The 21285-nt window shown below is 41.9% G+C and overlaps 2 protein-coding genes across 4 annotated transcripts in view; one reads left to right on the top strand and one right to left on the bottom strand.

Annotated features, from left to right (window-relative positions):
- The window catches only part of cdk14 (cyclin dependent kinase 14), a 312730-nt gene that overhangs the window by 187928 nt on the left and 103517 nt on the right, over positions 1 to 21285 (top strand). For all 3 annotated transcript variants that reach the window (XM_079640605.1, XM_079640607.1, XM_079640606.1), the window contains 2 exons: positions 7569 to 7689; positions 12046 to 12139. In XM_079640605.1, coding sequence (XP_079496731.1) covers positions 7569 to 7689; positions 12046 to 12139 — 215 coding nt within the window. The remainder of the gene's footprint in view (positions 1 to 7568; positions 7690 to 12045; positions 12140 to 21285) is intronic.
- LOC307013277 (uncharacterized protein) lies at positions 17192 to 20142 on the bottom strand. Its single transcript, XM_079640604.1, has 3 exons — positions 18757 to 20142; positions 18368 to 18633; positions 17192 to 18203 (listed from the first exon to the last, which is right to left on the bottom strand). The coding sequence occupies exons 1-2, from the start codon at positions 20105 to 20107 to the stop codon at positions 18392 to 18394; spliced, it is 1593 nt and encodes a 530-aa protein (XP_079496730.1). The 5' UTR covers positions 20108 to 20142; the 3' UTR covers positions 17192 to 18203; positions 18368 to 18391.

Genomic DNA, 21285 nt, shown 5'->3' with positions numbered 1-21285 from the left:
AATACTTTAATAACAAATATATATTTTCTGACAAGCTGCATCTAATGCAGGTTTTTCTTCAAATTAACGTTCAAACTGATTATTTGAAGCTGATTTATTCCAGTTTCCTGTCTGAATGTAATGTGAAGGCAGCACCATTGGCATTAATGAGCCTCACAACTTCGACACAAAAGTCACACCTTGAAAGAGAAAGATCTGCTGGACTCATGCTCCTGCAAGTTACATAACCCGAACCATACTGTTTTAAACCTGGACAGAACATTAATCAAGTTATAATTTATGTAAATATAAAAAAGTAACTGAATGAAAAAATGAATGTCCTCTCTTTAGCAGCATGCAGTCTTAAACCTTATACTGTTGATGAACAGCTTCCAAATTGTGATGCTCTTCAATCTGGAATGTGTAATGTTTGGTTCTTAATGAGTACAGTTGTGGAACTATTCCGAACAGCAGGTGCTCCACAGAGTCTCAGAGTCACTAACCATATGTTCATTCTGCTAGGCTACAGGTTTCCCTCTTACCAAGAGCACACACACAGCAGGGGGCTAATTACCACATTCAATTTACACGCATACGCATATGAAACGCAAACGAACCGAATACGATATCAAAAAAGTATTCCGTTCACACGAGACTGCTCGGGAGTGCTGGAGTGCTGTAGTACATATGCCGGGCATGTAAGTGGCGCTGTACTTTCATCACAAAATACACCAAAAGCAGAAAAGAAGACCACATGGTCAGTAGCTAGCAGCAGAGGTGGGGAGAGGTGGGGCTATGGCTTCATCGTTATCAGGAAACTATTGTATAGGACGTACACACAGAGCCGTTTGGCCCCCCAGAGTGTTCCGTTTGCATATCTATCCACCTTGGGACCCGTTATCGTTTGGTATCGAGGTCCGTTTCCGCGTTTCCGTTACGGCCTCGTGTGAACGAACGTGCTATATGAAAGAGAAAAGTAGCAAATACAACCGTTTGCGTTCTCGTGTAAACAGCACCTTATACTTTAAATAACTTTGTTTAAACATGGTCATTTTCAGTTAGAGGGCACTCACATTAACATCTGGCAGCTTCAGAAACAGCTCAGAGCTGAGCTAACCCAGTTAGTGCAGAGGGAACAAAACATCCTAAAATGTGAAACTGTTCATTTAACTCAGTCAGTGTTAATGAGAACATAACACTGACTGAGTGTTTGGACACGGAGAACGTAGGAATCACACCATTGGGGAGCCATCATGCCCAAAATGAGTCAAACTTTGTTTAGTTGTTGTTGTTAATGAAACTGCTTCTGGCAGGAAGTAGTACTCTCAATCTGCTGAGTGTTAGAGGAGGAGGAGAAGCAGGCAGGAGCTACAAACTGCCTTAAAAATACAAACAAACTTTAAAAGAACAGTGAGCTGTTTCCCCCCCGAGGACAGAGAACATTTTCATCCTCTCTTTGTTCATCTCTCTTCTGCCACTTTCCCTTAAGCCCACCTCTTCCCCATTTATTCTCTGACCCCCGGGGGGAGATAGTGATGTATAAGTCACCAGTGACCTTCACCCCAGGATGGCAGGTCAGCTAATGAACCACAGCAGATGAAAGTGGATAAAGGTGTGTGTATGTGTGTGTGTGTATGTGTGTGTGTGTGTGTGTGTGTGTGTGTGTGTGCGTGCGTGTGTGTGTGTGTGTGTGTGTGTGTGTGAAGCCATAGGTCAGGGCTTTGAAGTAGTGCCCTGCTCTGCAGACTCTAGACTTATGAGGGGGGGGTGGTCAGGACTCCATCCTTACCTACAGAACACTGTGCAAGGTGATCTAATGTCAAAGCACATGCACACCACCAGCTAAAGCATTAGCACACATCTCAATCTGCCAGAGAATGCTAACGCCTTACACTATTTACACCATGATGTGCAAAAGGAAAATAACTAGAAACAACATATGCAAACAAAAAGAGCAATTTGAGCTGATACACATGGTCATCTTTAAATCTGAATTGGAGTTTGGCCATTGATTGGAAGTGCAGTCTAAACAGGGATGTGCACAGGTACGGGCTAATAGCCATTTTTGTCTGACCTGCCCCTCTGGAGAGAGCGAGAGTTTTTTTTGTTTTCTACTGTGGCCGAATCAACATGATAAGCCCACAACTAGTATTGTAGCGTCTCACTGCGATAAAAACACAACTTATCAGCGTAACGTGACTTTGTTTACAATCTGACAGCTGGAAGCAAAGGAAAGCCCTCCGAGTCAATCAATCAATCAATCAATGTTTATTTATATAGCCCAATATCACAAATGTTACATTTGTCTCAGTGGACTTCACAGTTTGTACAGAATATCAGTATGACAATACGACACCCTCTGTCCTTAGACTCTCACATCGTACAAGGAAAAACTTCCAGAGAAAACCCAGTTTAAAGGGAAAAATGGGAGAAACCTCAGGGAGAGCAACAGAGGAGGGATCCCTCTCCCAGGACGGACAGACGTGCAATAGATGCCGTGTGTAAATTGAAAAGATAATACATTTGCAACATAGGTAGTCCAAATGTTTGGAAATGCATGTGTGTATAATAGGAAGATAAATCCATGAGTATATCCATCCAGGACTTATGATCCAGGACCACAGCCACGACTCAAGATCCAGGACTCGCAATCCATGACACAGGATCGCAGGATCATCCATGACTCCGGATCCCGGCGTATATAGACACCAAAAAGAAAGAAATTTGGGGAAGTCCGAGTCCGGCCTCATGTGGCTATGGTGATCACACCAAAATGCCTGCCTGGCGTTAGACTATAGGGGACAAACCAGGGGACTTTACTTCCTCTTGACACCGTCGGTTATTTACAAAAAACACACTTAAATATACTTGTTATTGTGCTTTTGTCTTTCTGTGTCTTTTCATCTGTAAACTCCCTCAATGGGGCCGCTCACTCTCTTTTCTTGATTGCCTTCTCACGGGTGAACAGTTCAATGTCCCGCTTTATTGTAGGATTTCTGCCATGTCTCCACTTTAGTTTGACCATCTCTGTTATGAAGTTATGGAATTCTAAATAAATAAGTAATTAAATACCTCACTGTTACTGCGCTCATAAAGGATGATAAGAATAATGCGTATTGAACTGTTTAATTAATTAGTGAGTTTATTAAAGGTAATTTGTTAGAAGCCCCAATTTATCAGTAGCCTATGTCTGCCCAGCAGTTACAATGCTCAAACTACATTAAAACAGAATTGTCCCCATTTTTCTTTAATAGTTACAAACATTAGATATTTTAATGAGATATGGACCGCAAAACAAAACATTTGCCTGAATAACTAATTTAGCAGTTGGTCATGAAAGTCAATGAGTGTCACTTGCAATGACAGTGTTGTGTTTTTATTACATTACATTACATGTCATTTGTTAGACGCTTTTATCCAAAGACACTTACATACTCAATACTGTGGCCAATCCCCAGAGGAGCAATTTGGGGTGAAGTGTCTTGCACAACGACATGCTGACTACAGTGGGACTCAAATTTGCTACCCCCTGGTTCGAAATCCAGCACACTACCCACTGAGCCACAGCCACCCCATTTTATTGTATGAACCTTTTACATGAAAAACAAGGGGGGAGGCCCTTTTTCCAGTTTAGAGCAATAGCCCCTCCAAATGTCTGTGCACGTCCCTGAGTCTAAACATGAACAGTAAAAAAGCCTCTGAGCTGTATGTGGGTGGACTTTAAAGGTCACATATCATGCTATTTGTATGCAATAGCATAGGTCTCAGATATATAAAAATATATAATATGAAGTGTTTTGCTCAAAATACTACACAGATCACCCATTCTAGCCATACCTCATATCCCTCTATTTCACTTCCTGTTTCAAAAGTGCTGATTTTGGGTATAAAGAGGGGCGGAGCTTATGTCTGCTCATGCGGGAGATTATACCGGCAGATACTGCCGTGATGAAACGCTATATCATGGATTATCAATGATGATTTCTGAAACAGTATGGAGCTCAAAGGCTTTCTCTCTTGCCGGTTATACCACAAAGTGAGTTCCTTTTTATTTCCTGCTTCTTCACACACATGCTCTCCAGTACAGGTTAGCTCTGAGTGTTAGCCATGCTAATGTGAACACCGACCATATTACGTCCAAAACAGTTGCTCATTGTTTCTGATAGTAACGTTTCTGATTGTGCTGTGGGTCTGCTTTGCCGATATGATGTCATATTGGACGCAAATCTGGATCAGCTCCGTTGTACCCCCGTTTTTAGAGATCTATGTACGGAGGAAAAAAGAGAGGGTTTTATTTCTTGATGCTGCGTGAGTTCCCCGACACACTGGGGACACATGTTTATGTATAAAATACATCAAAAAGTGCATTTTGCATGATAGGTCCCCTTTAATGTATAAAGCATGATATGGACGAGGTCCAGCTGATATACAAGCAAGATGCTGGACTTAATTTGTTTTTTTTTGCCTTAATCTGTTTATTCCTTGGGGCTTTGGTTATAATGAAGCAGCCAATATAAAGAGTTATAATTGCTTTGTTAGTTTTAAATATTATAATTGCAACAACCCAGCTGAATATCACTTTAATCCCAGTAATATAAGTAGATCTATAAATTAAAGCGCCTGCTGGTGATATTCAGTTTTTATTTGGTTGGCAACCAATTACATAAAAGAAAACATTTAACCAGTGAGCCATGTTCCTCGACCACACACTCACGCATGCACAACACACACACACACACACACACACACACACACACACACACACACACACACACACACACACACACACACACACACACACACACACACACACACTGTAGTTTAGTTTGGCACAATCCCACAAAAAGCATCCTGCTGTCTCAAATACTCACTAGAGCACCAAATATAGATTCATCCACTGCTAAAAATAGTCCCCAATATAATATTCTCTCCTGTTTGAGTAACATCAATAAAGTATCAATACAAAATTATGGTATGGTATCGTAACATTAAAAAGTACAGCAGAAAAACTGCTTACTGATCTCACTGTATTCTCCACCATGTGTTTTAGTAAGGGTAATCACAGACGACCATGAATATTAACCAAAGAGAATCAGATACAGCATATGGCTTGGCGATGTATATAAACATCATGATATGCAACTAGACATCGTCTTAGATTTTGGGTAGTGTAATAAACGTATGTAAGTCATAAGTAATTTTTCCCCTGGTCAGAAGCTGGATTACTGTAAAATGATGTATTTCAGAATTTAGCGGCCTGTTCTAACTCTTCCGTTATTTCCATTCAGCCACTAATTAATTGTATCCACATGAATCTCATTAGGTCATATTTTATGAAATCATTAATGGTCTCCCTACCATTTTGTATGGTATTGTATTGGCATTTGCTCTTAAATATAGTGATTATGTTTCCAAGCCCTTCCAGAGTGTCTTTCCTGTAGTGTATATTAAAGGAGGAGGATCTAAGGCAAGCTATTCATATCATCAAACAATGCTAGTTCATTTGACCGTGTCCTGCACCTCCATGTTACAAACAAGCCAACATACTGTTAGACCCTTGATGAGTGCAGTAATAGTGGTCTCACTCACTGGGCCCTGCAGTGGAAACAGCAGCCTCTGGGTATCTATACGTGTGATCCGTGTGTTGACATTACAGGGCTCGGCCATGATGAATGGCAGCTCAACTCCTTTCTCCTGTGGGCGTTCTGACAACGGGAAATGTTAAATACGCCCTCCCTCTTCATTTATTCTCTTCCTCCCACTCAGGGGACTGGCAGCAGGGCAGGAAGTCCTTTTTTACCAGGCTAAATGCTTTAATTAAGCCTTCTAACCTCTCGGGGGGAGACAAAGAGGTAATGCCATCAGCCTCATTAGAGCTGCTGCCTCTGCACTCTGCTCTCCATCAGCTGCCTAGCTCACCTGGGTTAGTGGCACCTAAGATAAGAGCAGGAACAGGGCTAGAATAACCAGGAGACGCACATGAACTAAATGTAAAAATACATGAAAAGGTTTGAAAGAAAGTTAAGTACCTCCATTTTTGTGCTGAAGTAAAAAATGGAGGTACTTGTTCTTTACTTGAGTATTTTCAAATGTTGCTACTATACACTTGTATAAGTTGTTATTCACTCTGCGTCCCCCTCTGAGACCTCAAAGGTCTTCCATCATGGTGTCCATTTGAAAAGCCTTGTTGCGGTTGAATGTACAGAAGACAGTCCAAAGACAGGTCTGATTACTTTATGTTGGCCTCAGTGGAAACAGAGGGGTAATCTGCATATTGAATATTGTGAGAAATACAGCAAGCGGCCCAGAATGAAGAGCTTCGTCAGGAAAACATCGAACACTTAGACCAGGGGTCGGCAACCTGTGGATTTCGGGCCGCATGTGGCCCTTTAAGCCCTCTGCTCTGGCTCCCTTGAGTTTAGACAAATAAGAAGGAAATCAAATAAAAGTATTTGTAGGACTATTTATATTTTCTTACATGGTTGAAAATGTTTCGTATCTTGTATTTTGAGGTGATACTGTGACGCATAAATAAAAAACAAAACGGTTTTAATTAGGTAAACTAAAATATGCGTCACATCCTGCTGCTGTCCCGCGCCAGCGTCTTTTCTTGCAGGTGAATAACCTGACCCCCGGCTCGATGAGCGAACTATGGATAAATCAAGGAAAAAGAAAAGGATCCGAGGAACACAGAGGATTTAATTCTGCATGGACAGAGTTATATGTTTTCACAGCAAACGATGCTGGCTTACCGGTATATTTGATATCTAGAGAGAAGTTTTCAAAGGAGCCGCAGCCTTTACGTATCGAGGAACAACACGGGAGAGAAAGACAGCTGACCATCTTCAGTCATAATTCAATTAGTTAACTCTTTTTAGGATGCAGCTATATGTTTTATTTATTTCAAAGTGGGCCCATCTTAATTATATTCATTTTCTTCAAATGTGCAGAGGGCTCCCCAAGTGCTGTGTTGATTTATTTTAAAGTAGGGCCTGTGTATTTTATTGTATTCTCCTTATAAGAGTTCTTTGTTTCTTATTAGAGGTTAACAGTTTGTCACTTGTTAGACACTTTTATCCAAAGCAACTTACATACTCATTACTGTGGACAATCCCCACAGGAGCAATTTGGGGTGAAGTGTCTCAGGGACACAACGACATGCTGACTGCAGTGGGGTTTGAACCTGTGACCCCCTGATTCGAACACCAACGCACAACCCACTATGCCACACGCTTAACAGTTGTTGATCCTCTCTATTCTATCAATCTTTTCACCTGTGGTTGGATGGGTATGGTTGGTTTTCAAGACGTGTAACCACTTTGTATGAGAATTATATTCTTCTGTGGTATTGTTGCAATCACGTGTATTTAAACTACCAATTTCATTGTTATCTAAACTGTGCTGAGTTATTATTTTCTACGTTGCATATCCTTGCTGTTTGTTCATCCTCACAGGCTACATTAAACCCCACATACAGTATCAGTGCTTGCTACAGTGAGTGTTTAGAGGCCTGCTGAAGGTCGTCCAATGATGATCTTCCTGACACTGTGTGTTGTTTTGCCCCCCCCCCCCCCCCCCCCCCCCCCCAGGTCTGGCCAGAGCCAAGTCGGTCCCCAGCCACACCTACTCCAACGAGGTGGTGACCCTGTGGTACCGGCCCCCTGATGTCCTGCTGGGGTCCACAGAATACTCCACCTGCCTGGACATGTGGTGAGTACTCCTAACCCTGACCCCCCTCCCCACGCTATTTCTCCATGGTTAATTCCGGTGCGATCTAGATCAGATTTTCTTCACAACACCAATTTAAAACCCACTTATGTTGAGCCGATCCTAACCTGAGAGTGCTGCCTCCTGTAGAATGCTTTAGAATGTTCCTTGGATCAATCTCTCACCGATGGATTACAGATATGGATGATGCAGTGTAATTCACATGTGTCTCTTACTAGCTATTGATTATAACAACAATAGGTGAATTAAAAGACATTGTGTGCCCTGAATAAACTGATATCAATCTAAGAAGGTCTGAATGATTTTAGAAATTGTTTTAAATCTTTACTGACAAATAATCAGATTACATTGCATGAGAAATATCAATTTAGCTTACATTTAGCGAGATATAACTTATGTGGGGTAGTATGTTTCTCAATTGTAATGAATGAAAAACGATGTGTATCATGCTTACCACTGTGCTCTGTGGCTGGAGAATGGGAACACCATTAGACACGAATATGAATTGTTATCAAACCTGGCAGCTGATTCATGACATGTAGGATGGTCTGCACGTAACCAGTGATCTGATAGCAGAGCTCCCAGATATGATTACATAAAAAGTGGCCACATGTGTAGCATGCAAAACAACAAATTAGCAAAGATACAGGGAGGCATTATAAATCATACTTGCTGAACAAGAACTACACAAAGATCAAGCTTTCTTTATAAATATAATTATGTTCCACCTTCATTTCATTTTGACTGCTGATACAATCTCTCCAGAATGTTTGCAGAAAGGCTGAAATATATTAAGGTTATCTTCTGGCTTTAAATCAAGTTGTGCAGAACTGTAAAAGTGCTTGAAAAGGAAGTGGAACATGAGCTTGCCCCAGAGGGGGGGCTACCTGCTGGTCCCTCTCCTCTCAGGCTTCCTGCCACCAAAACTCTCAGTGGAGCCTCGGTGACCCTCTCTGTCTGGACAGTCCGTAGGGACATCCCATAAACCCCTGCTGCATGTTCCAACATCCAATTAAAAAGCAGTTGGGGCTTTGGGGTCTGAAAGGCAGAGGGAAAGTATGACTGATACTACTGCTGGTATCCGACTGAGAGTCACTCTGCGACAAACACACACACACACACACACACACACACACACACACACACACACACACACACACACACACACACACACACACACACCCTGTTAGAGCCATTTTGCTTTTGTTATTATTGCCTGAATGTTAGGCTTAATAATAATAATATAAATTAGATTACACTGTAAATGATCGGCTATTTTTGTGAGTCACACTATGGTTTAAAATGTATTAATTTAAGGCTCACTTATTATTTGTTATATGTGCGTCAGTATCACGTGCATGGCTATATGCCTATATATGGTAGGTTAATAGGACACAGCTGATGGTGATGAGAGGGGGAAACGGAAAAGTCTTTTGACCGTGTTCTTTTTGTTCTTTTGGAGACTGTTAACGTTTATTTAGTATGAAGCGAAGAAATGTGTCCTGCTGTTTCTATGCCATCTGGACAGACGAATAAAGCTCATCTGATTCAACCACGTTCTCAGCTAATTTGTTTGGAAACAAAGAGAGGCACGTCAAAACCCACAACCCCGATAGAGGTGGCTATTAACATGTAGACAAGGATTAAAACGCCACCACACACACTCATGCATACCATGTATACATCACTTCAGGGATTCATTGACTTGGGATGTATTTCCTGGAGACTTATCATAACCATAACCAACACATGCCTAACCCTTACCCTTAACCTTACCCTTAACCTTACCCTTACCCTTACCCTTACCCTAACCCTAACCAAGTCTTCACCCTAAAATTAATGATTCCCCTTATGGGGACCTCCATTTTGTCCCCATAAGGGAGGCGAGTCCCCACACGTGACTGTGTAAACAGATTTAGGTCCCCACAAGTATAGTAATGCTTGGCCGCGCACACACACACACACACACACACACACACGCACACACGCACGCACACACACACACACACACACACACACACACACACACACACACACACACACACACACACACACACACACACACACACACACACACACACACTCACCCCTAGTCACTTATGAAGCAGTGTTCCATGAAGCAGCATCTCTTGGTGGAGCAGATCTGCCTTCCTGTCATGTGAGCATCCATCACAGCCTCACACTGCAGCCTGCAGCTTACAGGCTGCAGTGTGAGGCTGTGATGGAGGAGAGACAAAGAGTGGCTCTATTTCTACCTTCCTGCAGCTCTCACACACGCCTGTCAGTCCGTCAGAGCTCAGATCACTGGAGCGTGATCATGCACAGACGACAATGACTGGTGTTATCCAATATGTGTCCTGTTTTAGACAAATACCATGAAAAGACCAAAAGCCACTTTAGAGTACGTCTGTCTGTTTATACCCTCCTCTGTCTGTGGCTCTCGGCTCCAAGCTCATTGGTTCCTACTGCAGATGTTCATTTAAATGGCTCTGACATTATGTGTGTGTGTCTGAGTAAAAGTGTGCAGAGCAGAGATGTTCAGAGAGATTATTTTAAAAACACCAAGCACAGCACAAACCTGATTCCTCTTTGCTTAAAAAAAGTATATATTTTTTGTTGATATTTCCCTCTGTGCTCAAAGTGATCTATTGCTCTCCAAATATGTATAGAATACCTCCGGCCGTACACTAACTTGGCGTCTGGATTCATTTAAAGAAAAAAGAGACGCCATAAATGATGATTTTGAGTGAGAGGTTCTTGTTTTTGTAACTGTCACAACATGTCAGTGGAATCTTTTCCATGTCACTCACATGTACACAGCTGCTCTCTTTTACCACCTGCAGATCATTCATTTATTGGAAGTAGGACTCTGCAATGCCTCTATATGATATTGTTATTCTAATATGAGTCTAGATATAATCTTACATTTTGACATAAAGTGTCTGCATTTAAAGGCAGTGATGTTTTTTCTCTAAACTTACACAACTAATCTTATATTTGCTTTTTATCCACTTAGCCATTATTTTCACCTAACAAATGATTATTTATCATGTATGTTGTTAAAGCACAAATATTCAACCCTACATTATCGTTGCAGTATCGATATTAAAGAACTGATCGGAAATACCGTTGATGTTCTGCATATCGTTCAGCCCGTATTGGAAGCATAGTCCCACTGCAGCCTCCTTTAGTGTGAACCCCTCCATGTGTGTGTTGTGTGTTGTGTGTTTCCTGTGGAGACGCAGATATCCTTTCAGCTCGGTCTGCTGCCACCAGGAGGGTTCATTAACTGTCTGTTAAAAAACAGCCCTGTATTTACCCAGGCTAATTCATTGTGTGCTAAAACTACAGGAGCACAGCTGGCCCACTGACGGACTAATTAACATCTTACAGACTGTAATGGAAGAATATCAATTCTCCATTGCTCCAATTCACACAGATTACAGAGCAGGGTCAGAACCAGGTGATGAGTCCGTATAGGTAAACTTAACCTTTAAATAAAAATAAATCAATAGATAAAATCATCATTGATCAGATCATCAGGCACATGGGCAGCAGGCTGATGGAGATGGAGGAGGATGATGTAGTGTTAAAGTAGAGAAGGGGTACTGCAGAGGGGAAGGGCTGGACCTTCAGTGACAGGGATAATTATGGTACTGTATGGCAGAGTAATCTGAGCAGGAAGCAGAATGCATGTTGGAGCTGGATAATAGCTGCAGCGTTAAATCACAGACTGTGTGAGCAGCAGGAGTCTGGAACAATGGGAATATCATTACACAAGAAACATGACTCCAGTGTAATGCACTATATTTAAAAAGTCAATGTCGTGATTATTTTTTGATATGTAAGAATAATAACTCATCTTTAAATATCTTATCTCAACCAACGATATTTATATGTCATAATTGAATATTTCTAGGTTTTCTAAAGGAAGAATGTGTTTCAAAGATTTGTATATTGTATTCTGAAGACATTCTGGTGTGAGTATTTATTCACATGGCTTTTATCAAGTATAGCAACACATACACACACAGGAGACACAATCAACATACACCATCTGTATATAAAAACTAGGCTTTGCTCCATACTGCATATGCATAAAGGTATATGCATTTAAGTATACGAAACATAATGCACATATATGTGTACATGTAATTTGCTCACACACATGAAGGGACATAAACGTAACTTAGTCTTAGTTATGGTACAATTGATTATGGCAGCAAATCTCTAAATGATGAGAACACGTTAAAAACCTCCAGTGGTTTTGTAGTATAGAAGTTTTGATCAGTCAGTATTTAATGATGAGGTCTCGTCGCGTGTTCTTCTCTCTTCAAGGGGAGTGGGCTGCATTTTCGTTGAGATGATCCAAGGAGTGGCTGCCTTCCCCGGGATGAAGGACATCCAGGACCAGCTAGAGAGGATATTCCTGGTGAGTGAGGGATACTGCAGAGTGTGTGTGTGTGTGTGTGTGTGTGTGTGTGTGTGTGTGTGTGTGTGTGTGTGTGTGTGTGTGTGTGTGTGTGTGTGTGTGTGTGTGTGTGTGTGTGTGTGTGTGTGTGTGTGTGTGTGTGTGTGTGTGTGTGTGTGTGTGTGTGTGTGTGTGTGTGTGTGTGTGTGTGTGTGTGTGTGTGTGTGTGTGAGCTGCAGGTATAAACCATACTTCAGAAACGCAGGCAAGGACTTTTGCGTTTTGCTGTGGTGTTTTCAAAAGTTCCTACCAATGCTGACTTCCAATGCTCAACAGTTTCCAACAATATACATATTGATATTCTTTGGTAGGTATTCTAGAAGTATTGGGGGGGGGGGGGGGGGGTATACAGTGTTTTAACCTTAGAATGTCCTTATTAAAGTCATAATCTAAAAAGTACAGATGCTGGTAAAACATGTTTTTTAGTAGAGCATTTTTTGTATTGAGATATATTGCTGTTTTCAAACTGCAAGGCTGCACTCCACCAAGAGGGAGTGAAACAGGCTCTTGTACGACCTTGATATCTGCGCTGTATCAAAACCAGCCGTGTACCATGTCAACTCTAAATTCACTCATTTGGGCCAATGCTTCAAATGTTTTTAAAAATTCACTCGACATGAAAGATCTTTTCATTATTCAGTGAGGTGAAAAGGTGGAGGAACATGATGGGGTTCAGCGTCTGTCAAAAGAGCTCTCATCTGCCCTGCTCCGTGTCCTTTGGTGTGCAGTGTGTGTTCAAGGTGGGGTAGGTCATTTTGGAGAAACCAGCTCGAGTGCGCTAGAATTTGAAAATGTACAGCCGGAAAAAAACTGCCACTTCCTTACAGAGCCCCTCCTCCAACACACAAGAAAGCGCACATGACCAATGAGGGCACAAGATAAGTTTGTGCACAGATGGAAGGCTGACAGGCAGGTAGGCCATCCAGTTATTTTAGCCGGGCCGGCTAAAATGATTGGTCGTGCTTTTTACAGTGCTACGGCTTCCACAGATGACATTTTGTATGGATTTATTGTCAAAGCATTTAATATATTCATTGCTATCGGGATGTTAAGAGCATTCCATGGAATATAACAAAAAGTGTTTCTGAAATACATTACATACCCCACCTTTAAGCAGCAAATGCTTATATTCAATGAATTGTATTACTGTCAAATTATAATAATAGAGACATGTGAAATGGGACTCCCAGAAAAGTTGTAGAATATGGGCCCAGACACAGAACAGAAGGTAAAATATATCTCACCAACACATCTAAAAACAAGCTTAAAAAATCAGCTAACACTAACCAAATACCCTAGAATTAACCCAACTCTAGCTACTTAATGGTCCCAATGCCTTCATTTAATCTGTCTAAATATACACTCTATAATATGTAAGATCAAATAAACACAAACAATTACAAGGTAGGAACATGGCACAAATGAAATGCTTTTTAAAATAACTTGTAAAGCATTGATTCTGGCTTAAATGTAAACACTCGGACAAGTTGATCTGGCTCATTTATTTCCGGGTGGTGACATCTGTCTGTGGTTTATGTTGCCACGTGCTGATGGCTAGGACCTGATGTGAAAGCATGAATCACTATAATCACACAGCTCAGGTCTACATGCCACAGGGTACACTAATGCTGAGCAGCTGTATCTATCTGGGTCTGTTTACATCACAGTGTCACAGCCTCTCACACAGCACCTACTGTATCTTCTCTACATGGGTTACAGGAATATTAGAGTCACATCCACAGAGCTTCTTAAAGTACAGGGTTTGTAGAATAAATGCAAGTCCAATCAGTAAGTATGAAAACAAATTACACAGGTTTTTATCCTAATCGAATAAAAACAGGTGCATCAACACCGACAAACTCAGAACATCAAGAAGCCTGCTGGCACATGAGCGTAAAATAAGCCAAACCATTTTAGTATCTCAAAGAAATGGGTCAGATTCCTCCAGAAGTTTTAATGCACACTAAATTGTGTATTTATTCAGCTAAACTGTGTTAACCACATCCTCTTTAGATAACTCTGAAGAATGTTACAGGATGCTAAGGGCTAATGTAACTATAGAAACTGCATGCTAATCAATTAATTACGTTCCAGCAAGACTATCTGAAGATCAGAAGTAACACCTTAAAATCAGGTCACCCCAGTGCAGTTAACAGTAACACAGTCTAACTCCTTTTAAAGCAAATATAGTGAGCTTGACCTATTCAGTCTCAAAATCAGAGCCATTCCGAACACACCCAAATGTCTCAGGAACTAGAAAGGTTAACAATTCGTTCCTGTTTTACATTTTTTTATTGAGAGACCCCTCGTCCACTAAACATTTTATTTAAACTTCAAAATATCCTGCCTAGGAGATTTGACCAGTGGCGACTCGTCATTAGGGGCAGGTGGGGCACAGCAGAAAGTAATGCAAATAATCATTCCCAAAATATGCAAAAAGAAAACATGTTAAAATATATTTTAAGATCATGTTTAGTCATCTGATTCGTCTGTACATTGGTGTTTTAGTCTGCGTTCTTCTAATTAGTTACCACAGTGTTCCCATTGAGCTGTGTTGAGCGATGTGGGGCAAGCCCCTGCTGTCAAAGTGAATGGGTGCTGTAAAAACTACATTTTTCTATTCAATGTGTGCGGCAAAAAAATAGTCACCATAGGGGCACTCTGCTGACATACCAACCAAACGTCATCTCATATTTCAGAGAGTTGATTGGCTGTAAGTATGTGTGCCGCGAAAAGTTTAGTTGTGAAGAGGAGACGAGAGAGAGCAGCGTATAGCGGTTAAAATCAATAAAACGGAAAGAGAATGAATGAAGTTGACCATCTACTGCAGCTTTGATGAGTTCATTTTATGTCATATCTTTTGTTGATCTTCTGTGTTTTGCCTATAGGCTATTGCTCTGCTGGATCGATTGATATTGTGACCTCAGTGATGAGTGTCTGTGTTTTCCTTATATCCCACCCCCCTCTCTCTATCGGAACCATGGATAGCCTACAGCTATTTGTTTACATGTTTAAAAGAGCACCGGAAGCGTATATACAGTATATACACATCTAAGTTGTTCGTGCCCCACCACTTTGGCACATACAAAAACGCCACTGGAGAGTGGGACTTCCGGTATGAGGTGTGCGGAGTAGACGTGCAGACGGCTCGCTCCCACGACTTAACTTTCAGATTTACCTTTTAAACTTCTCATTTTTAAGTATTTTTGTTTTCAAAAGTTTAGTATAACAGTGCTGACCACCTTTTTGGCCTCGACAATGTCTAAAACGAAAAGCAAGCAGGATAAAGACCCGTCTTCCTCGTCTGCTAGTGTTACGCTAGCAGAACTTAGCTCCCTGTTAGCTGAGCACAGAAAAGCAAGGTCCTTTCTTCACCACCTGAGCTCGATCGTGCCCACCGGAGCCTCGCACCCAAGCCTGCTGCAGGAGATAAGCCACGACCTGTCATCCTACGCCGACACCGCTTCCAAGTGAAGGACCTGCTCATCCGTGAGGCTCGTAGACGTTGCTAGCTGTTCTACAAGGAGCACAAGATCCGACTCTATGAGGATTACAGCAGCGATGTGTTGAAGGAAAGAGCAGAGTACAAAAGCTCCATGGCGGAACTCTACAAGCGCGGGTACAGACCGGCTCTCCTGTATCCAGCCAAGCTCCGTATTACCCTCCCCAACAGCGAGAAGACATGGATCCGGTCTGTTTTGGAGGCTGACAAGTTTTTACAGAACTTGAACTAGTAAGCCAGTGACTTATGTACAATTAACGCTATCGTTAATGTCAATATTATGTGCCTGATGGCGAGGCGCGCTCTTTCCATTTGAGCATTTTCCCATCATAAATGCCGGCTGTGCGCTAGCGTTGATTGCAGTTTGCGGTCGGCGTACACCTTCCCAAATGTTATCTCCACAGCTACGGGCTGTCGACAGTAGCCTATTGTTAAGAGTATAAACGTTTGATATTCATGTTCCACTGTCTCATCAAAGAGTTTCGTATTTCTAATAGGCTGACATGTTTAGTGTTCGTGTTACACTGTTTCATCGTATTTCCAACAGACTGACACGTTTTCACAGGCAGACAAGTGTTCAAAACAATTCATGGGAATGCCTATTATACTCGTTTTTTATGTGGCCTTTGAGGTTAAGATACAATGCTTTTCTTGAAGTTTATTAAGTTTATTAAGTCGTGGGATCAGCGCGATGGATTTTAGGAAGTAGCAAATGATGGTGATCAGTGGATCAGTGAGTTTCACGCTGTTGCTTCTTGCAGCAGCAGTGGGGTTTGGGGTTGGAGTGTGGGTTGCTTGTGGGGTGTTTTTGTCACGTTTTTTTTTTTTGTTTTATTGTGCGTTCTGTTACTGTATTTTTCTACTATTATCTATGTGCTACTGCTACAATCCATATGGCTCTCTCTCTGGTTCTGGCTCTGAGTCATAGGTGGGGATGGGTGGGAGCATTTATGGAGGATGCATCTCCAACCATACCGTCAATCCCTGCATATGGCTAGTACAGTCTCATTGTCTGCACCAAGCGGTGCAGTTCGATTCACTAGTTGGAATGTTAGAGGTCTAAACTCTCCTGTTAAGCGTAACAAAGTGATCAACCATCTTATATTCCTTAATAATCCCTTTTTACAAGAGACCCACCTTAAGCCGTTACATCACGTTAAACTTAAGAGAGGTTGGGTAGGCCAACTTTACCACTCCTCATTTTCAAGCAAGGCACGCGGGGCTGCAATTCTAATTCATAAATCAATTCCCTTCTCAATGTCCACTGTCATTTCAGACCCTAATGGATGCTTTATAATTGTAACAGGTAGAATTGGGGCTAATAACCTGGTGTTGGCAAATGTGTATGGCCCAAATTGGGATAATGAAAACTTTTTATTTCTCTCTCCCTGACCTAAACTCTCATCAGCTTATCCTTGGTGGTGACTTCAACTGCTGTCTTGATTCCTCGCTTGATCGCTCATCCAACAGGCCTTATTAGTCCATGGGCCAGACCAGATTTTAGTACCACTCAGAGTGGCAAAGTCTAGTAACATTTTTTGAAAAGGTACATGTCCATAGATGATATTTTGGTATGATAACCCATCCTAAGTGGTAGCTTTTTGACAGTTATCAGCTCATAAAGTTATCAACCCCCTGCAAAAAATAGGCCTCTAAACGCCGGGGGCATATTTTGTTTTGTGCTCATTTTCAGAACTTTACTCATATGTTATGAGGGCATGTTTGGTAGCATTTTAAAGTGTACAATCCTAGCTTTCATTTAGACCTAGTTTTGGGCCTATCTAAAAAATATAAAGGTCACATGGTCAAAGGTCAAACTGTCTCAACAACATTTTTTCCACTATTTTCGCCTAAACTGTAGTCTTTTTTATAGCACTGTGAAATGTAGGAACAGCACTGACACAAATAACAAAAACTGAAATACTCACAGGACTGTAACAATTCAGGAAATGTATAATCTTCCCATAATATCCTGCTATGAGGGAGGATATGGGTCTTTAAGTGGAACATGGGCCCAGGCGAGAATTGACAATAACTGCTAATTATTTGGTATTTGTCACAGAGTTTTTATTTAGATTTGCCCTAATCATCACATCCATCATCATCATAGTCCACAGTGAAGACACAACTTCTTCATCCTCCTCCACCCTCTGATTTGTGCATTTTTGAAAACATTTAACATCTGAAGTCAGCGTTAAGAGCGTTAAGGTGGGGTGGGGGTGGTGGGGCATGGTGGGGCGTCAGGTTTTAAATTCTCTTTAAATACTTTTCAAAAAACTTTACAAACATATGGGTTTTTGTTATAATGTTAATAGAAATGTAAGAAGAATCCCTCAGAGTGTAAACACTGAAACATGAACTATACTGTGTGTGTATCAGACGGCCAAGTGCAGGGGAGTTCCTGTGGTGTGTGTGGGCGGAGGGGCAGTGTTCGGAGGAGGAGGACAGGGAGTGGGAGGTGGCCTCCTTCTGCAGCTCCGCTCTTAGGATCAGCAGCTCCTTCAGCGTCTGATGCACCAGCACCTGGAGCACATGGGGCACAGGAATAAAAACTACAGGAACATTTGCACAATAACTTTTTTCTGTATCCTATATAGATCGATCTTTATCTTTATTCTATTTTATTTTATCTTATTTTATTTAAATCTTTAATTTATCGCTACCTTTTACTATTTTTTGTATCTTACCTGGGGTCTCATGTGGGGGTTGCCCTAATCATCACATCCATCATCATCATCATCATCATCATAGTCCACAGTGAAGGCAACTTCTTCATCCTCCTCCACCCTCTGATTTGTGCATTTTTGAAGTTTGCACATTTCTGTGCACTTGAAGTTGTTGGCGAGGCAGGAGCAGCCTGGAAGCCTACAGGTCTTTACACACTTGCAGGCCATGAGCTCCAAGACAGCCTTTGGAGCTGGGAGCCCTCGCATCCAGTCCAACACCAGCATACCTACAGTAAAAGAAGAAGTGTAAGATCCAAGTCACACACTTTCCATGTCTCATCTACTTCACTAAAGAACTGAAATGTACAGAAATTACCTATACTGTTGCAGTGAATTTACTAAAAGCATACCTTTGACGTCTGTTTTCCATCCATAACCTTTTGGCTCTGGTATGCCTGGTTGTCCTTCCAGACATTGCCTCCATACTGCTGCCTGGTAATTTGCGCGCTGTGTATGCAGCTGTAAGCAGTCCCTGCAAGGCGGAAGAAGGCTTGACTCCATTTCACCCCTTTTGGTGCAGAACATCAGGTACCGAAGGTCGTTCACATCACATATGTCGGATGATGGTGCATACATCTGACACACAAAGGATTCCATGGCTCTGTGTAAGTGCTCTGATACATCCCATGATGTTCCCAGGGATTTGAAGCCCTCTTGATATGTCCTGTTTCCTTTAACAAGTTTGAAAGCACAGAGTTTCCCTCTTCCTGCAAAAGCACTCACACTATCACAACCTGTAAAGGCATGGAGACCTACAAGAGCATCACAGAGATCATCTCCATGGAGTTCAGCAAGGGTGCTAATGTTGATGTATCTTGTTCTATTCTGACTCCCACATTTCAGGTACATGGTGCAGTTTATCTTCTTACAGTTCCCTAAGCAAAGGACCATGACATCTGTGTCCTCACTCACAATCACTGTAGTTTTATAGCCATTCTGGCTGGCATGAGCAGCATGTAGGAGCATGCGGGTGTCTGCCTCCTCATGGGAACACTTTAACTCCATCACAACTTTCACATCTTTGTTCTTAAGACAATAGCATGTCTCTCCACATGTTACAAAAAGCTGCTTTTCTTGAAGCTTCACCTGGTTTTCTGGCAGCTTCCACTGGTCCACAATGAACTTGATCAAGGCAGTTTTGCTCTCTGGATTGCTTAAGAGTTTTCTCCACTGCACAACATTGTGTCCCGGGGCAATGTTCTTCCATTGAGTGCTACTTGTTGCACCTCGATTGTCTCTCTCAGCATTCTTGATGGATGTTTTCCTGTACACATCAAACACCACATCTATTCGTGTACTCTTTCCTCCTTCATGCAAAGCAAAGTTCAGCACAGAACCAGCAATCTCTCCAAAAGTCTTGCCATCACCTTTCAGTTTCTGAACAAGGCTCATTCCATCAATGATGCATGCAGAGAGATTTCCAATATCTTCAACTGCTGATGCTGATTTCTCTAACTCTCTAGCAAGAGCGGCCTTATTGGTCTTTCGCAGCGAACCGTCTGGATTTGAAAGTGACCAAGGCAGTGGACCAAGTGGATGAGCCAGGACATCTTTAATGTGAAGACTTCTACTTTGTGAAACAATTATCATATGCCCAAAGAGATTTCTGTCTGCTTTCAATATCAACTCCTTGTTTTGTTTTTGATTTCCTCTGTCTCTTTTTGTGAGGCTTGAGAATGTCTTCAGATTCTGTTTTTTCATTCTGTCGTGGAATTTGGTTTCTGGCTATTCTTTTTCCAAACGCTCACTTCTGAACTTCTGATATGCTTCCTCTCCAGTCTGGTGAGCTTGCAGCAGATCACTGGCTATGTCTGGTGACACAGCGATTCCTGTGGAAAGACTGATGATGTCAGACTGATCTGGACTGAGAGGGTTTACCCAGCTATTTTTCATAAGCTCTACAAAGGCATTCACATCAGCCCTGTCCTTCTCTATTCTGGTCTTCTGTAGATCGTGATGACTGAAACTGCCTGTAGTTTTGGTGCCTGTCATGTTCCTGAGTTGCCTTAGGTACTGACTTCTGTTTTCTGAAGTGAGATAGTATCTGGTGACTGCTCCTGCTTTTAGGCTGAAACCCTTGGTTCCTCCAGCAGTCTGGGTGTCCTTGTTTATGGTCTCCTCAATTGTCTGGTCAACTGGAATCTTTCCAAAGGGATTGTTCCCACTGAGCTGGACAGACAAACCACCCTTTGCACTTTGTACATGAACAGCAGGATTATCAGTCTCCAGGCGAGACATTTGTGCATAGTAGTATGTCAGATATCTGGCATAGTTGATCCTATCATATGCAAAGCACCATGGAATGATGGCTCTTATTGCTGTAAGATGCATCATCCAATTTCCCTCTCGTGATGCTCGAATTAGACAAAGCAGAATCTCAACCATGTCCACATAGGACATCCAGAAGGCAGACAGGGGACCATTGTCTTTTCTGAGGAAGCTGAGGTACTCATTAAATTGTGTCAGAATACGCTGACATGAATCCTGCTTGAGAGTTTCCTCAAATCTTGTCTGTGTTAATTCTTCACACAGGTTGTTGGCAGTTTGCAGAGTTGTTTCCAGGTGAATAATATCATCCTGGTGATTCTCTTCTAACCAAGGTTGAAAACCTTCCCATGCTAGTCTCAAGAAAGCCTCATAGAGCAGTTTGTGGAGCCTTACTGCACGATTATACTTGTGCCCATCAATAACTCCTGAGACTGAGCCGTCAGCTATCACTCCTGCTTCTATGCAAAGGTCTCTTAGACCAGCATCTCCAAACCGTTGGCCAATTGTTGCCATGAAGGCACAGGTGGTATGGAAGACTCCCATTCTAAGGATGATGTCCTTGAGTAGCTCCTGGTTTTTCCAAGTAATTTCAACAGCTTCGGCATACAATG

The sequence above is a fragment of the Notothenia rossii genome, assembly GCF_949606895.1.
Source record: "Notothenia rossii genome assembly, chromosome: 7".
In the NCBI taxonomy this organism is placed as follows: Eukaryota; Metazoa; Chordata; class Actinopteri; order Perciformes; family Nototheniidae; genus Notothenia; species Notothenia rossii.
Note: the sequence above shows the minus strand (reverse complement) of the source record. Positions and strands in the feature narration are given on the sequence as shown.

What these genes read in the sequence shown, in the direction of transcription:
- LOC307013277 (XM_079640604.1), bottom strand. Translation starts at nt 20,107, where the DNA reads ATGAAAAAACAGAATCTGAAGACATTCTCAAGCCTCACAAAAAGAGAC. An exon ending in ATGGAAAACAGACGTCAAAG is followed by an intron (nt 18,634 to 18,756) that starts GTATGCTTTTAG and finishes CTTTTACTGTAG; the next exon opens with GTATGCTGGTGTTGGACTGG.